General features: G+C 36.5%; 1 protein-coding gene across 10 annotated transcripts in view; it reads left to right on the top strand.

The window, feature by feature from the left end:
- The window catches only part of CACNA1D (calcium voltage-gated channel subunit alpha1 D), a 235,682-nt gene that overhangs the window by 170,598 nt on the left and 51,575 nt on the right, over nt 1–13,509 (top strand). For 5 of the 10 annotated variants that reach the window (XM_055806929.1, XM_055806923.1, XM_055806924.1 and 2 more), the window contains exons 22-31: nt 95–201; nt 1,312–1,399; nt 1,923–2,030; nt 2,199–2,251; nt 2,515–2,661; nt 3,362–3,563; nt 4,782–4,940; nt 6,219–6,329; nt 11,817–11,900; nt 12,230–12,313. In XM_055806929.1, the coding sequence (XP_055662904.1) occupies nt 95–201; nt 1,312–1,399; nt 1,923–2,030; nt 2,199–2,251; nt 2,515–2,661; nt 3,362–3,563; nt 4,782–4,940; nt 6,219–6,329; nt 11,817–11,900; nt 12,230–12,313 (1,143 nt within the window). The remainder of the gene's footprint in view (nt 1–94; nt 202–1,311; nt 1,400–1,922; nt 2,031–2,198; nt 2,252–2,514; nt 2,662–3,361; nt 3,564–4,781; nt 4,941–6,218; nt 6,330–11,816; nt 11,901–12,229; nt 12,314–13,509) is intronic. The other 5 variants (XM_055806927.1, XM_055806925.1, XM_055806930.1 and 2 more) reach the window with 2 other exon arrangements.

Below are 13,509 nucleotides of genomic sequence, written 5' to 3'. Positions count from 1 at the left end.
CATTCATACTCTAGGCAAGTGTCTTGTAAACAGCCTAAATGTGAATTTGTATAAATTGAAATATAGACTAAACGTGTAACAATTCTATTTTTAGATGACAGCTTTTGGAGCGTTCCTTCATAAAGGGTCCTTCTGCAGGAATTATTTTAACTTGCTGGATTTGCTGGTTGTGGGTGTTTCTCTGGTATCGTTTGGTATTCAGTAAGTAATGTACTGATAGTGTGAATGATTTATTTTTGCGTTGGGGTTTTATACTGAAATCAGTGTTTCAGCTCCTTTTGTTCCCTGGTTGTGTGTGGGTGTGCAGTGTCGGTGTTCAGGGCTGGGACTGGCAAGAGGTAGCGCTTTGTATGGAGGGTGTTGTAACTCCTTGCTAATGTGGGTTGGAAACAAATTGCTGCTTCCCACTATCACCAAGAGAGCGGAGAAGAGCGTCATGACACTGTACCTTAGAGCAAGTAATTTCTGGAGCTTCAGGAGGTTTATATACCCTCTTTTGTGCTGTTGCCACATCTACAATCTAGTTTTACGAGCTTGCTCTTTCAGCATTGACCTGCTGGGGTATTTAATGGCAGTATTTGAAGGGGAGAGAAGTTGTACCTTAATCAGAACTGTAAGTGATAGTGAGGAGATTTTTATTTTTTTTTGCATTGTTTGAATCAGGCTAAACGTGATAAAAGGTCTGAAGTTGCTTACTGACCAGTTGTCCTCATTTAAAGTCATCTGTAAATCCCTTAGTGACTTAGAAAAGAGCAAGGGCTGGATGTCAGTCAGCTGCTTCCCACTTGGTGTTCTGCTTGTACCAGATACCTGTTGCACAAGCTTTCAGCTTCACAATGTGTTCTGTAAAGGGCTGCCTGATATTATTTCCTCAAAATGTAGCCCTAGCTACTTAAGCAGAGAGAATGTGAGTCATTTGAGATCTTTTCATCTCCAGCTGGCTGGAAATTAAGGCATTCATTGATTTACAGGTCTTGCACAGTGTCTTTGAAAGAGCTTATCAACACTGAAAAATACTTTGGGGACTGTTTTGCTCCTGACCAAACTTAATTGCGTTACAGTGTCAGACACTGAGCTGTTAATTCCCAAGCTGCTCCAGAAATCAAAATCATCCTTATAGTATTTATGAGATTGGTGCTATTTTCTAATATTAATAAAGGCTCAATAAAGAAATACTTTAAAAAATCTTGTTTATATATTTTGTAGCTTTTTTGAAATTTCACTTATAAGGAAGTTGCAAGAACACTGTTATTCTTTGTAATGAAATCAGCTACTATAAAAATAACAGAATAACTCTTTTTTCCCCCCTAGATCAAGTGCTATCTCAGTTGTGAAGATCCTCAGAGTTTTAAGAGTCTTGAGGCCTCTAAGGGCAATAAACAGAGCAAAAGGACTTAAGGTGTCTATTTTATTTTTTTAAGTTCTATTTCTGTTGGCCTGATTCTTCAGTCCTACCTCAGGTTAAAAATGCTTGCGCAAGAAAAATTGCCTAGAGAAGTTCACAGGGCAAGGACATAAATCCATTCCTGATTCTTAAACATACAAGGCCAGATTCTGCCCACACTCACAGCAGCTTGTATGTGGAGGAACACCAGTGCCACGGGAGCAGATTTTGACCATAACACTTGCTGTGAACTGACACGTCAGAGTGATATTTTAATTGTTTTTCTGTAGTACTTGTGTAATTTTCAGTCAGTTGTTGTTCAGGCCCATGTTGATGGGTCTGTGTCAACAGACTTACAGACAAATTTAGAAAACAAGTTTAATCATGGTAGTAGGTATAATACTGACAATATGAAAATAGTAATTTAAAAAAAATAATCTGAGGAGGGTGATAAAATAGACTTTTTTGGTATGTATTCTGTGATACTAAGTAACAAGTTGTATTAAAATATTTTTTTCCTTTCTTTCTTTCTTTCCAGCATGTTGTTCAATGTGTCTTTGTGGCTATTAGAACTATCGGTAATATCATGATTGTTACAACTCTGCTGCAGTTCATGTTTGCTTGTATCGGAGTGCAGCTCTTCAAGGTAAGTAGGTGCAAAATTTACACTGCAACAAGAAAAGTGAAGCTGAGTTGAATTCTCTGTGGGTTGCTGCTGGAACTGGGTTGGTCCCATTCTGAACCCATCATAGTATAAACTTGTTTTTCTTTTGCATATTCTACATTTTGTCATTGCTTTTTGTTTTATATGTAGGGAAAATTCTACAGGTGCACCGATGAGGCAAAACAGAATCCTGAGGAATGCCGGTGAGAACATCTTTGATCTAGAGAATGTGACGCATTATATGCTGACTAATTTAAACTGTAGCAGATATGGGCAGGGATGTGTCAGGCCATTTAGGTTTGTATCAATTGGAACTGTTGTCTTAAATCCACCAGAAAGCACAGGTTGGCAAGAAAATAAAGCAAGCTTAGGGAGGGAGTGAAATAAAACTGTTTTGAATAGAGCATTCAGTAACTCTGAGACTAGTTTAATATTTCACTAATGGCCGTTTGTTTCTTACCCACAGAGGGATATACATCGTTTATAAAGACGGAGATGTTGATAATCCAATGGTCAAAGAGAGGGTCTGGCAAAACAGTGATTTCAACTTTGATAATGTCCTGTCTGCTATGATGGCCCTTTTTACAGTATCCACTTTTGAAGGCTGGCCAGCGTGAGTGCATTCTCCGTGTTTTCCCAGCAATGTTAGGATGGTTACATTTTCCAGGACAGTTCCCTATCATTTACCGAGCATTTTTGGGCAACAAAGAAGTCTTAAATGGTGGTATAAAAACTGACTAATGGAGGAAGGAAAAAAATCTACTGTCCTTCTGAATCTGTGCACTTTTCACGTATTTCTTGATTCACCTCTATTTCTAAAGGGAGAACTTTTAAATATTGTTTGATTTCTAGTCTTTCAGCTACTTTTGCTATAATGCAGTATTGCTTAGCTCTAATGGAAGTAATCTTTTCAAATGTTTATCAATCGATGCCCTTTAAATGATACTAACATGAAAATTTTAGGCCTTTGAGTAAAACTTCTACTAAAAAATCAGGCAATAGTACACTGCATAGAGAAACCCAGGCAGAGCAAACTGCCACTTGCTATTTCCCTAAATGAGAAAAGTCTAAGAGGATAGCTTAATGTGAGGAAGAAAATAAATAATACAACCATCTGGTCATTACCTTGTTTTTTTTGGAAAAAAGCACATAACGTTGTGCAGTGTGGTTCTTCTGGGTAAGCACTGTCTGTAGCTAGGAAAAGATACCAGTAAACAGCAGACTGTTTCTGGAACCTGTCCTCTGAGTCTGCATATTTTACTCTCTTTTGTAATTTTAATGCTAATAAAGATAAAATTTTGTTTGTTTTTCAGGCTGCTCTACAAAGCCATTGATTCAAATGGCGAGAACGTAGGCCCTGTGTACAACTACAGAGTGGAGATCTCCATTTTTTTCATCATCTATATCATCATTATTGCTTTCTTTATGATGAACATATTTGTTGGTTTTGTGATTGTTACATTCCAAGAACAGGGAGAGCAAGAGTATAAGAACTGTGAGCTGGACAAAAATCAGGTTAAAATAAATAATGAACTCTTTAACTTTTGAAAGTTTCCTTGTTATTTATGCTTGAAGAGCTTCCTTTCTGCTTTGGGTCAGAAGAGGGCACCAAACACATATTTTAGGAAAATAATGGACTTGGTAAATACTCTCAGCTGGTGTTCAGGTCACTGTATGTTCCTCTTCCCAAGCCCAACACATCAGTCTTTTTGTTGTGAAAGGTGTTACATTAAGCTTGTTAGCTTCTTAGTGTCTCACTTGTTGGTGTCACATTAAGAACAGTACAGCAGAGGTAGGTTTTACAATAGGAACAGGAAAATACATTTTGTGTTCTGTGGTCTGAAAGTGTTCAAAGCCAAAGTGTTCAAAATGTTCTACTCCTTTTTTTTTTTTTCTTTTTCTTTTCTTTTTTTCCCCTCCTTTATTTAGAATTTCACAGGGGATATTTAGATTCAAATTAAAAAAAAAAAAATCTGTCCCCTTTTACTGTTTAATCCTTTGACTGAGAAACTCATCAGTCATGATTTTTCAGGTACTCTTGTCCAACTGTAACACACTTCATTTAAGTGAAGTTGAGCATGAAACTTCAGGCAGCATTCATTCTGCATTCTGTGCCGTCGGTTACAAACGTCATTTTGTAAGCATTTGTCAAATGAGAAGTAGAAGGCCCTGCCTACATGCAGATTTCAGGCACTGACAGAGTAGGAAATGAATCCATGATGTTCCTACATATGGGACATGATTTTGCTGGGCAATTTAACTGATCTATTAGGAATAACACTTCCTCAGTATTTAATTTGCTGACCCTAGGGGTTTATGCTATGCGGTTCCATTGGTGGTTGAAAACTTAGTAAGGGCAAAACATGACTTACAGATGAATTAATAGTCATGTTATTAATAGTCATACCATATACTATACATTTACATAGGTATAGTCCATGGTATACTACTATATACTACTACATGTATAAAGGTGAAACACTGCAGAATTTCCATGACCGTTATTTGATTCTTTGTATGTGGCTGAGTAACGTATGTGATTAGGAACAGTTGTAAATAACCAAGTGAGGATTGGTAAGCTACTTGATTATTAACATTTAAGAACCCTACATCAAGTATATAGACTGCCTGTTTTTAAGACTTATATTTAACAATTTTAACTTAATAATTATTTTACCAGTTGATTAACTGTTAGGTACAGGCTGACATTTTTTGATGTATTTGCTTTTACAGCGTCAGTGTGTAGAATATGCCTTGAAGGCACGTCCTCTTCGTAGATATATTCCAAAAAATCCTTACCAGTACAAGTTCTGGTATGTGGTGAATTCTACTGGATTTGAATACATCATGTTTGTCCTCATCATGCTGAACACACTTTGCTTGGCTATGCAGGTAGGAAAACCAGCTCTTTTGAAGCTGTTGGCATAAATTGCAAGGAAGGATATGGGGGATATAATGCCTTTAATTTATGACAACCTGTATTATTTTATGAAGTGAAACTTGAGAAAAGCACTTTTGGTAATAGTACTCTTCTGTGATGTGTTCCAGTGTGTTTGTCAGTTCTCTGAAGTAAAATTATTCAAAGCAGCTTGATGTTGATAAAGATCTTCCTAACCTAATCAAGCTCTGAGCTTTATTTTGTACCTCCAGTATAATTTAATTTATATTATATGTATGTATGCCCAAGATTATCCATGTACAAGAAAATCTGAAGTTGATTTTGTTTGCAAACATTTCTCTCAACCCCTTAGATTCTTTTATCTAATATATTCTTTTATGTAGTGCCTTTAAGCTTTACTTCACCTCTGTGTAGTTTTTGTACTTGTTCTGTGCCCATTTGTGTATGTACTACTCCACATTTGGTTGGATCGGACTAGCTAATCTTTAAGGGTCCCTTCCAGCCCAAACCATTCTATGATATTTCTATCATCTGGGTCTGTATCTTTTTCACAAGTTTAAAAATTTCATTATATGGAGCGACTCTAGTTTTGTGTTAATGCAAACCTTCATGCAAACATGATTTCATATATTAGCTGTATATCTATATATGCCTGTGTGTATTTTTGCATGTTTTTATGTTTTCTACATTATGCATGCAGCTCTTCACCACCTAATTCTCTTATCTACTTTTCCAAGTTGTCTCTTTCTTTACTCTAGTATTTCAGATTTTCTTAAGAAAAAGAATGGTTCAAATTCAGTTTACAAAACTGTTCTACTTTTTTCAAGAAACTCTTTAAAAGTATCCTACGTGATATATGTTACTCTGTGACTAACGTACGGCAGGCTTTCTAAGCAGGTGTGGCACAAGGTTAGGTATTTTTAAAACCTAGCATATAAAACTTGGGAGACTGCTGTTGTCTAATATTCCTTTTCTGAGGAACAGTCTTTCTCTCAAAGCCGTCTCTCTGAAGATTCCCTTAGGATGTAGAGGAATGACAACTTTGTTCCACTCAGTGCCTAAACAAAATAGAATTCTGTAAATAGAATTTAAATGACTCCATTCCTGACCCAAGATATCCAGTTAGTCTTTATGTATATAGATGACATCATAAATACTACTAGAAAATATTTTCCTGTGCTCAGTTTTGCCAGCTTTGTCTTAGACTGCCTTACTTTCACTGGATATTTTAAAGCCTCTACTTTTAAAAGTACTGTATTTTTCATTCACAGCACTATGGACAGTCTAAACTCTTTAATGACGCAATGGACATTATGAACATGGTTTTCACAGGAGTGTTCACTGTTGAAATGGTTTTGAAAGTGATTGCATTCAAACCCAAGGTAAGTTTTAGATATGCTTTAATTAGGTCATCACTACAAGAATTAAGTATAATATAAGTTTCACACTAGCTACGTATTATTCAAAGATCAAAAAGAACCTAGATTTCCCACTTCTATCTGTCAGTGAAGTCATAATAGGACTGTTAGTCTAATAATATGTATATATGTAACTCCAGAAAAAGAAATGCAGGTATCAGAAAAAATATTACAAGGTGCTTGATGAGATCTGGAGTAGTTTGAGGTAGTTAAAATGTCCCTTTATAAATCAGATAAATAATTTCCTGTTACAAGGATTACCATTTCTCCTATTCATGGTACTACATTCCTAACTTTACACTAAGTTAATCTTCAGTAAAGACCTGTATATTATATTTCCTAGTTAAAAATTCAAACTTGTTTCCCTACTTTATAAAATATAACCAAGTACTTCAAACATACACATAAATAATTTGCATATGCAATAGCCTTTTTAGATTTTTATGTTTTCAGCTATGCATACACAATATTTGGTAGAGGGCCCCACACCAAGTGGTTGATTCCTTGCCTTAAAGGGACACTGTCAAAATGAATAATGCAGACACACATTTTCAAAAGTAGATTTGCAAAAGAAAAACTGTTAGCTATAATTAATTGAAAATAAAGTTGAAAATCGGACTGTGGCAGTTAATGCACTCTTTTTGTTCAGTTCCCATACTGCATTTATGACAGTGCAAAAGTTAATAATGAAAAACTGGACCAAATTTTATTTTCACTACAATGAAATCAATGTTTGTTCTGGGCTTATATCTATGTAAATAAGTGAAGTGTGGTCGCCTGCTGTGCATGGAATTTGAAAAAAGCCAGACACGCCGTTTGAGACACGCTGATCTCACCATCTAAGGCTGGTACTTTTCATTTTCCATTGCTGCTCTTTTAAAGTAATCAGGATATCTGCATCTGTAATCGGCTGTGAACTGCGCCCTTTCTTGCTGGTCAGTCACAAACTGGACGACTGTGGGCTCTGTGGGCAACCTGATTTTTGCTTTTGAACGAGCTAGCTCTCATAGCTGCCCAGAGCTCCGCGTGGAGCAGGTGTATAACTGCTTTCCAGCTTTTCAAAACTATTTATTCAGCTTGCATTTAGTCGTGAGCTTGGGAGCGGAGCCTGAGCTCCCTGATTTACAGCTAGCTTGTACTTGCCTGCAGACGTGAAGAAATTATACATCAGTTGAGGTCTGGTGTTGAGATGTGAAGTGTGGAGTTCGGGGTGAATGCTTACATATATACATTACATACAGAGTAGTCTCACTCTGCACTGTCCAGTCCATCATACATTCCTAATGAATTTATTTGTATTTTTGTGTCACCTATCTTACTTAAATGCTAAGGATTTACTGTTCAAAATAACACAGTATGAGGCCCCAGAGGAGCTAGTTCAGACACGTGGACCACGGTGTGATGAGTACACTGGTTGTCTTTCCTGATCTGTATTTGCTGTTCTATATCCTTGTTTCACACTGAAGTTTCGGAAGAGTTTGCTGCATTTTATCATCTGCGCTTTGAAAGAAGATCGTGAATCCTTGTATGGTTCTCCGTGCACTTGTGACTGTAGTCAGGAGTAGCAGCTAATGCAAAATATAGTGGTCTGATCATGACTGTGTAGATCACAGTGCTCCATTTGTATTATGGTCTTCCTACTCGTCATCAAATGCAATGGCTTAATACTGGTCTCTAAGACTTTGTACAAGTTGAGTTTTAGCTCTGTTGCAACATGCTTTCTGTCTGATTGGATGCTTTTACTGTGAGGCATCCCTGGATCAGAACCCTGAGAGTTTGAAGGGCAGGCGCTGTGAATGGTCCTCGTCTCCTGAGTTTCATTTCCCCATAGGTGAAGAAAGAACACCTTAAACTTGTTAATTAGCAGGACAAGGTTAAAAGGCCACAGTAATAATAAGAATTTTGGCAGAGGTTAATTAGCAGGAAGGGAAGGGACGTAGATATCTTTAAGGTTGTTCCTGTTATTCTTTGAAGATGGTAACTTTTTAAATTGTGGGATGCTCTTTAACAAAACACCTATCGGCAACATATGTTAAATAGTTCATTAATAATTGCAAATCAGCTAGCCGTCTTAAGCAGAATGCAAATGTCTTCCAGTAATCTAAATTTTAAACTAGATAAATGCTTAAAACAGCAATGAATTGCTTTAACTCATCTTAAGATTTAATAATAGTAGGAACAATCTGAAACCCAATGTAATGTTTTGCTCTAGGGTCCGTGAGGAAAGGCTGATTCATTCCCTCTACATTTGTGTCACTGGTGGGTTTCTTAGTCTAGTCTGGCAGAAAGGACAGTTTTATTTATGAATTTTGTGCATTTAAAAAATTATTTCAAAGATGCTCAAAGTATCAAATTAAAACTCCATTACTCACTCTGTAAAAATAAGGATAGATAAAAAAACATGTTAGTTTTTATCTCAACTGCTTGACAGTGTCCCCTTAATATGTTGACAAAAATCCCGTGAAAACTGTGTTCTTTTGGTTTTGCTGGTCATGCAAACTTAAGGCTACTATAAATTATTGATACTCTTTACTATGATAATGTGTTGTTTGAAACCAAGGTACTGCAGAATGCCTCCCAGCTCTGAGATATATAAAACTTGGAGAAGTGATAGTTATTAAAGGTGATGCTGAGTAGCTGGCACACTTCTTGCCTGAGAGTAGTATTTTGCAGAATGAGGCCCTAAACTTTTCAGCAGAGTACTAAATGGGCTAAAATACTTATATGGTAGATGTTTAGAAACATATTCTGGTGTTAATTCTCTGTGCCTACACATTCCCCAGGATTTGTGATTTTATCCTTCAGCATTTCTCAATGAACAAATTTTTCACAACATGAGTTAAAAGAGCAGGCATTATTTCTTCACATTGTTCTTCATATTTTCTAAAACCTGTTACTTAGCATGGTTTAATACAGTACAAAACCAAATACAGCTATGAAATCTAAAATAATACATCAACACATACCATATGTACGGCTTCACGATAGCTAGCTGTTACTTAAACTTGTAATGATTTTCATGTCATTTTACATCAGATTTTTGTAAGAAAAAAGGAGAGATGGCTAGTAAGTGAATTGATCTTGGGTCATTGCAGTGGTGAAAACAACTTCTTTGCATGATGTTTATTTGCTGTGACTTGTCCATTCCTCCCTTTTCCAAAACCATCTTTATTTTCTCTTAGTTTTTTTGTTTATTTGTATGCTTTTGCTTTACATATTACTTTGAACAATATTTGTCTATACTGATGGAAAAGGTTTCATAAAAGAAATTAATGTGTAAAGTATTTCAGCGGTATTGAATCAAAATGTGAATTTGTTATTTCAGTCACTTGTGGCATGTCTAGTAAAGTAAGTTTTTCTGTAGCTGAAATTAACCTTTATTTAGAGGACCTTTTTTGGTTCCCGTTGTTGTAGAGGAAGATGGATAGCACACCTCAGGACGGTGCTGATTATCTGTTTGCTGTTCACCAACAGTCTCTTATCTTATGTATATATATATAAAAATACCTCTGTTTTAAAAGCAGGAAAGATACTACTTTTAAATAAGACAAATAAGGAATATGAATGATCAGGAAGAATATTATGAGAGTAGCTCTCCTTCTTTAGTTGGCAGCTGCTAATCTCTTTAGAATTTTAAATTTCAGTGTTGTTGAGGTGGTTCAGTGTGATGTTCAGTACAAACTTTGAGAATGGCTTATTCTCGTGAAGCAGGATGAGTAAGGAAGGAGTGACAGGGAATTATGCAGGAGCTCTCAGAAATGGACGTGGTTGTTCAGGAGGCCAAATTCATGAACACTGGCTTTTGCCCCAGTCAAAGGGCTGTAGTGATTATCATGCTCTGATCTGTTTTCCTCTGACAGCCCCTTCCTTAAATGAGGGAACGATTATAGCAATTTGTGTTTTAAAAGAGCTAAAAGAGAGTAGCATTAGCGACATAATGAGGCTTTCCTGACTCTGCACAGTACTTACTCTCTAGAACAGCTGTAGGGCTGTCTTCTATAGCAGCTCTCATAATCTCAGAGAGCAAATTTCCACATGAAATTAGCTTTTTTTTCAAAGGTTACACTCATGTGTGACCTTTAAACTATGAAGTTACTAGAAATTCTGTTTAAAATCTTGAGAAGAATACTGTCCAGTTCTAAAAAAATTGTGTAGGTGATTTTGCTTTTCTATGCTAACAACACAAGTAACAAACTACTCAGCTAAAACATTATCTTATACTAAACAGTGTAGTAAGTTTAACTAGACATAAGGTTAGACTGGCACACCTGTCATTTTAAACTTTTTGCTAAATTTATCTTTTAGAGCTTCAACAGTGGCTGACAAGTTAATATTTTAAAATTAATTACCAGGAAAGCAGAATGCACGTGTATAAAATGTACATACCTTAGTTATGGTTGGCTGATAAATTCAGAAATTTTTGCAGTTCTAAATTTCTGTAGTAACTAGGCAAAATCCAGATATTGCAGAAAACCTACATACTTTGTCTCCATAGAGTTGCCTTCAACAGAGTAATACATGTTGATTTGTTCCCAGTGACAGACTTGAGTCTGGAACCTACCTCAGGGTTTCTCCTGAAATCTTTTTTTTTTGCTCAAATGTGCAGGTTTGATGCCAGTGGACATCTAATTGTATGACAGCACTTTATAACCCTTTGCAGCAGTGTGCCAATAACATAGACATAGGGGATAAATTTAAAGCCATAAAATGTCAGAAGGATGACTAAGCAATTTATGAAAATGAATTTTTCAGGCATTGGACTGGCTGCATTAGAAACATTATGAAATTGTTCAAGTTGGTGTGGTTCCTAGCACTGGCTGCACTGGTTACAGAATCAGGCCCTGATTGCAAATGCAGTGTGAGTGCCTGTATTACACTGAGTTTGAGAATGAAAGATTAAGTCAGTTCTCTAATATTTATGCACAGTTCCATGTTAGTAGTTGTGCATGATTAACCAGTGATGAGCTTTGACCCTCTGAATATTTTTACCAGTCACTTAGGACTATCACAAAGTCATTCATGTTGAGGAGGTTTCAGTTGGCTTGGTCTTGTAGAAATATTATTCAAGGGATTTTGTCATGCTTGTTAGGGTATGTATGTCAGAGTTTTTCAGCCTTGCTAGGAGTCCAAAACCAGTTTTGGATGATGGCTCGCTTGCCAACGTTGTGCTTATATGACGGTGTATTCTGCATGTGTACTGCGTGTGTGTGCGTGCGTGTGTCTCTCTGTGTGTCTGTACATGTATATATATAAAGTATATATATACACACACATGCACATATATGTTGCTTTTCCTTCAGTAGGCAATATTGTTTGTTTTGTTTTGTTTTCTCATTAGACCACAGGTTTTGTTTAACTAATTTCTGTTTATGCAAAACTAAACAGAAGTATGCAAATATTTGACATTTCATGTGTAATCACAAACGTTTGCACCCTGCCTGCTCTGTTCAGGGCTATTTTAGTGATGCCTGGAATACGTTTGACTCCCTCATCGTTATTGGCAGCATAGTAGACGTCGTTCTCAGTGAAGCTGATGTGAGTATACCCCAGCTTACTTTCCCCAGTCCCTACTTCTCTTTCTCTGTCTCCCCACTATTTCCATCATCTGGACAAGTCACAGATTTTGATCTGATGTTTCTAAAGTTTGAGTACAGACCAGTCATAGGTCAATTATGTTGATATGGGAAATAAATAGCCTTTTTTTTTCTACCAATTTTTTTTAGCTATGAAAGGGAAAGATTAGATTGTATAGTGGTACATCAGAGAAGCCTAGAGTGTTTCTGTGTTTAACACTGTCCTTTTCTTCTCTTTTTCTGTTTGTGTTTTTCTCTTGCTCTCTTTCTGCTGAATGCTTGTCCTAACAGCACTATTTCACTGATGCATGGAACACTTTTGATGCCTTAATTGTTGTTGGTAGCGTCGTTGATATTGCTATAACAGAAGTTAATGTAAGTAGCAACTGTTCATGCACTAAAAAAGTAATTGCTGTCACCAAGAAATACAGAAAATGTAAACTTTATCCCCCCAAATAATTTTTAAGAAAAGTATGTTTTATCCTGAAATCAAAGACCAAAACATTGATGTAGATGTTTATACAAGCTGTTGTTATAAACCTGTATACCCATATAGTTGCACATGCACAAAGCATAGTGAGACAATGAGAATTATGTTTTTCTATGTGTGTACAGAAAATAATTAAAACATTTTATGCATTAAAAAAGGAATTAAACCTCTTTTACTATTTTACTTGAAGCCCAGTGATTTTTGTAGGTAGCTTGACCAAGGTAATTAAAGATTCTGTAAATTGTTTCAGTGGCTCAGTTTAACAAATAATGTGGGGTTTTTTCCTGTGGGAGCTTCAGGTTTTAGAATGATGTTAGAATTCGTATCTCATGAGGTAGCAGAAGAAGGGTACATAGAGAAACTAAGACTTTCCACACTGTGGGAAATAGAATATTTTTTTTTTTCCTATTCCTTTTGCTATTCCCATCCTGCAGTAAATATTTTGAAATTTGAATTACTCTTAAAGTACTTGGAAAACTCCCATCTTTTCACCAAAATTTTGACTGATCGTCTTTACACATATAGGTGTTTGGACAAGAGAAAGGTCCCTTTCCAAGAAAAAAAAAAAAAAAAAAGGGAAATACTGATTTTAGCCTGTTTTCTGACTTGCTGGTTTTAGCAAGGAAAGCTGTATCACCAAAATGATAAGTGAGAGATAATGAAGTACATACCAGTTCTGTAGCAGGCATGCAAGTGCTTCCCATACTTAGATGTTTCTCTGTTTAACTAGTCAAAATAAAATTTGGGAGGAAAGTGCCTCTTCCCTCTAGTGCTTCTTGATACCTCAAAAAGGGAGACTTGGATCCAGCCCGTCCACTGAAAATGCTCAGGGAGCTGACAGGCGCAGTAGGTGAGGTTAGCGTGTTCCACCTGCTGAAGATCTTACCCGCCTACCATTCGGAGAACTAAGTTATCCAGAAATACCCATGACACAGGAGATCCCACACATGCACACATTTTCCCTGTATCAAAGAACAGGTTAATCAGAGAAAGCTGTAGATGTAAATGGTTGCTTGGTGTTCCTTGAGGATATTCCGCTTGCGTGTTTCTCTACAGCAGTCACAGTTTTGGGACTGGCTGC

This window comes from Falco peregrinus, chromosome 5, assembly GCF_023634155.1.
Source record: "Falco peregrinus isolate bFalPer1 chromosome 5, bFalPer1.pri, whole genome shotgun sequence".
Classification (NCBI taxonomy): domain Eukaryota; kingdom Metazoa; phylum Chordata; class Aves; order Falconiformes; family Falconidae; genus Falco; species Falco peregrinus.
This window is presented reverse-complemented; position numbering and strand designations above follow the sequence as displayed.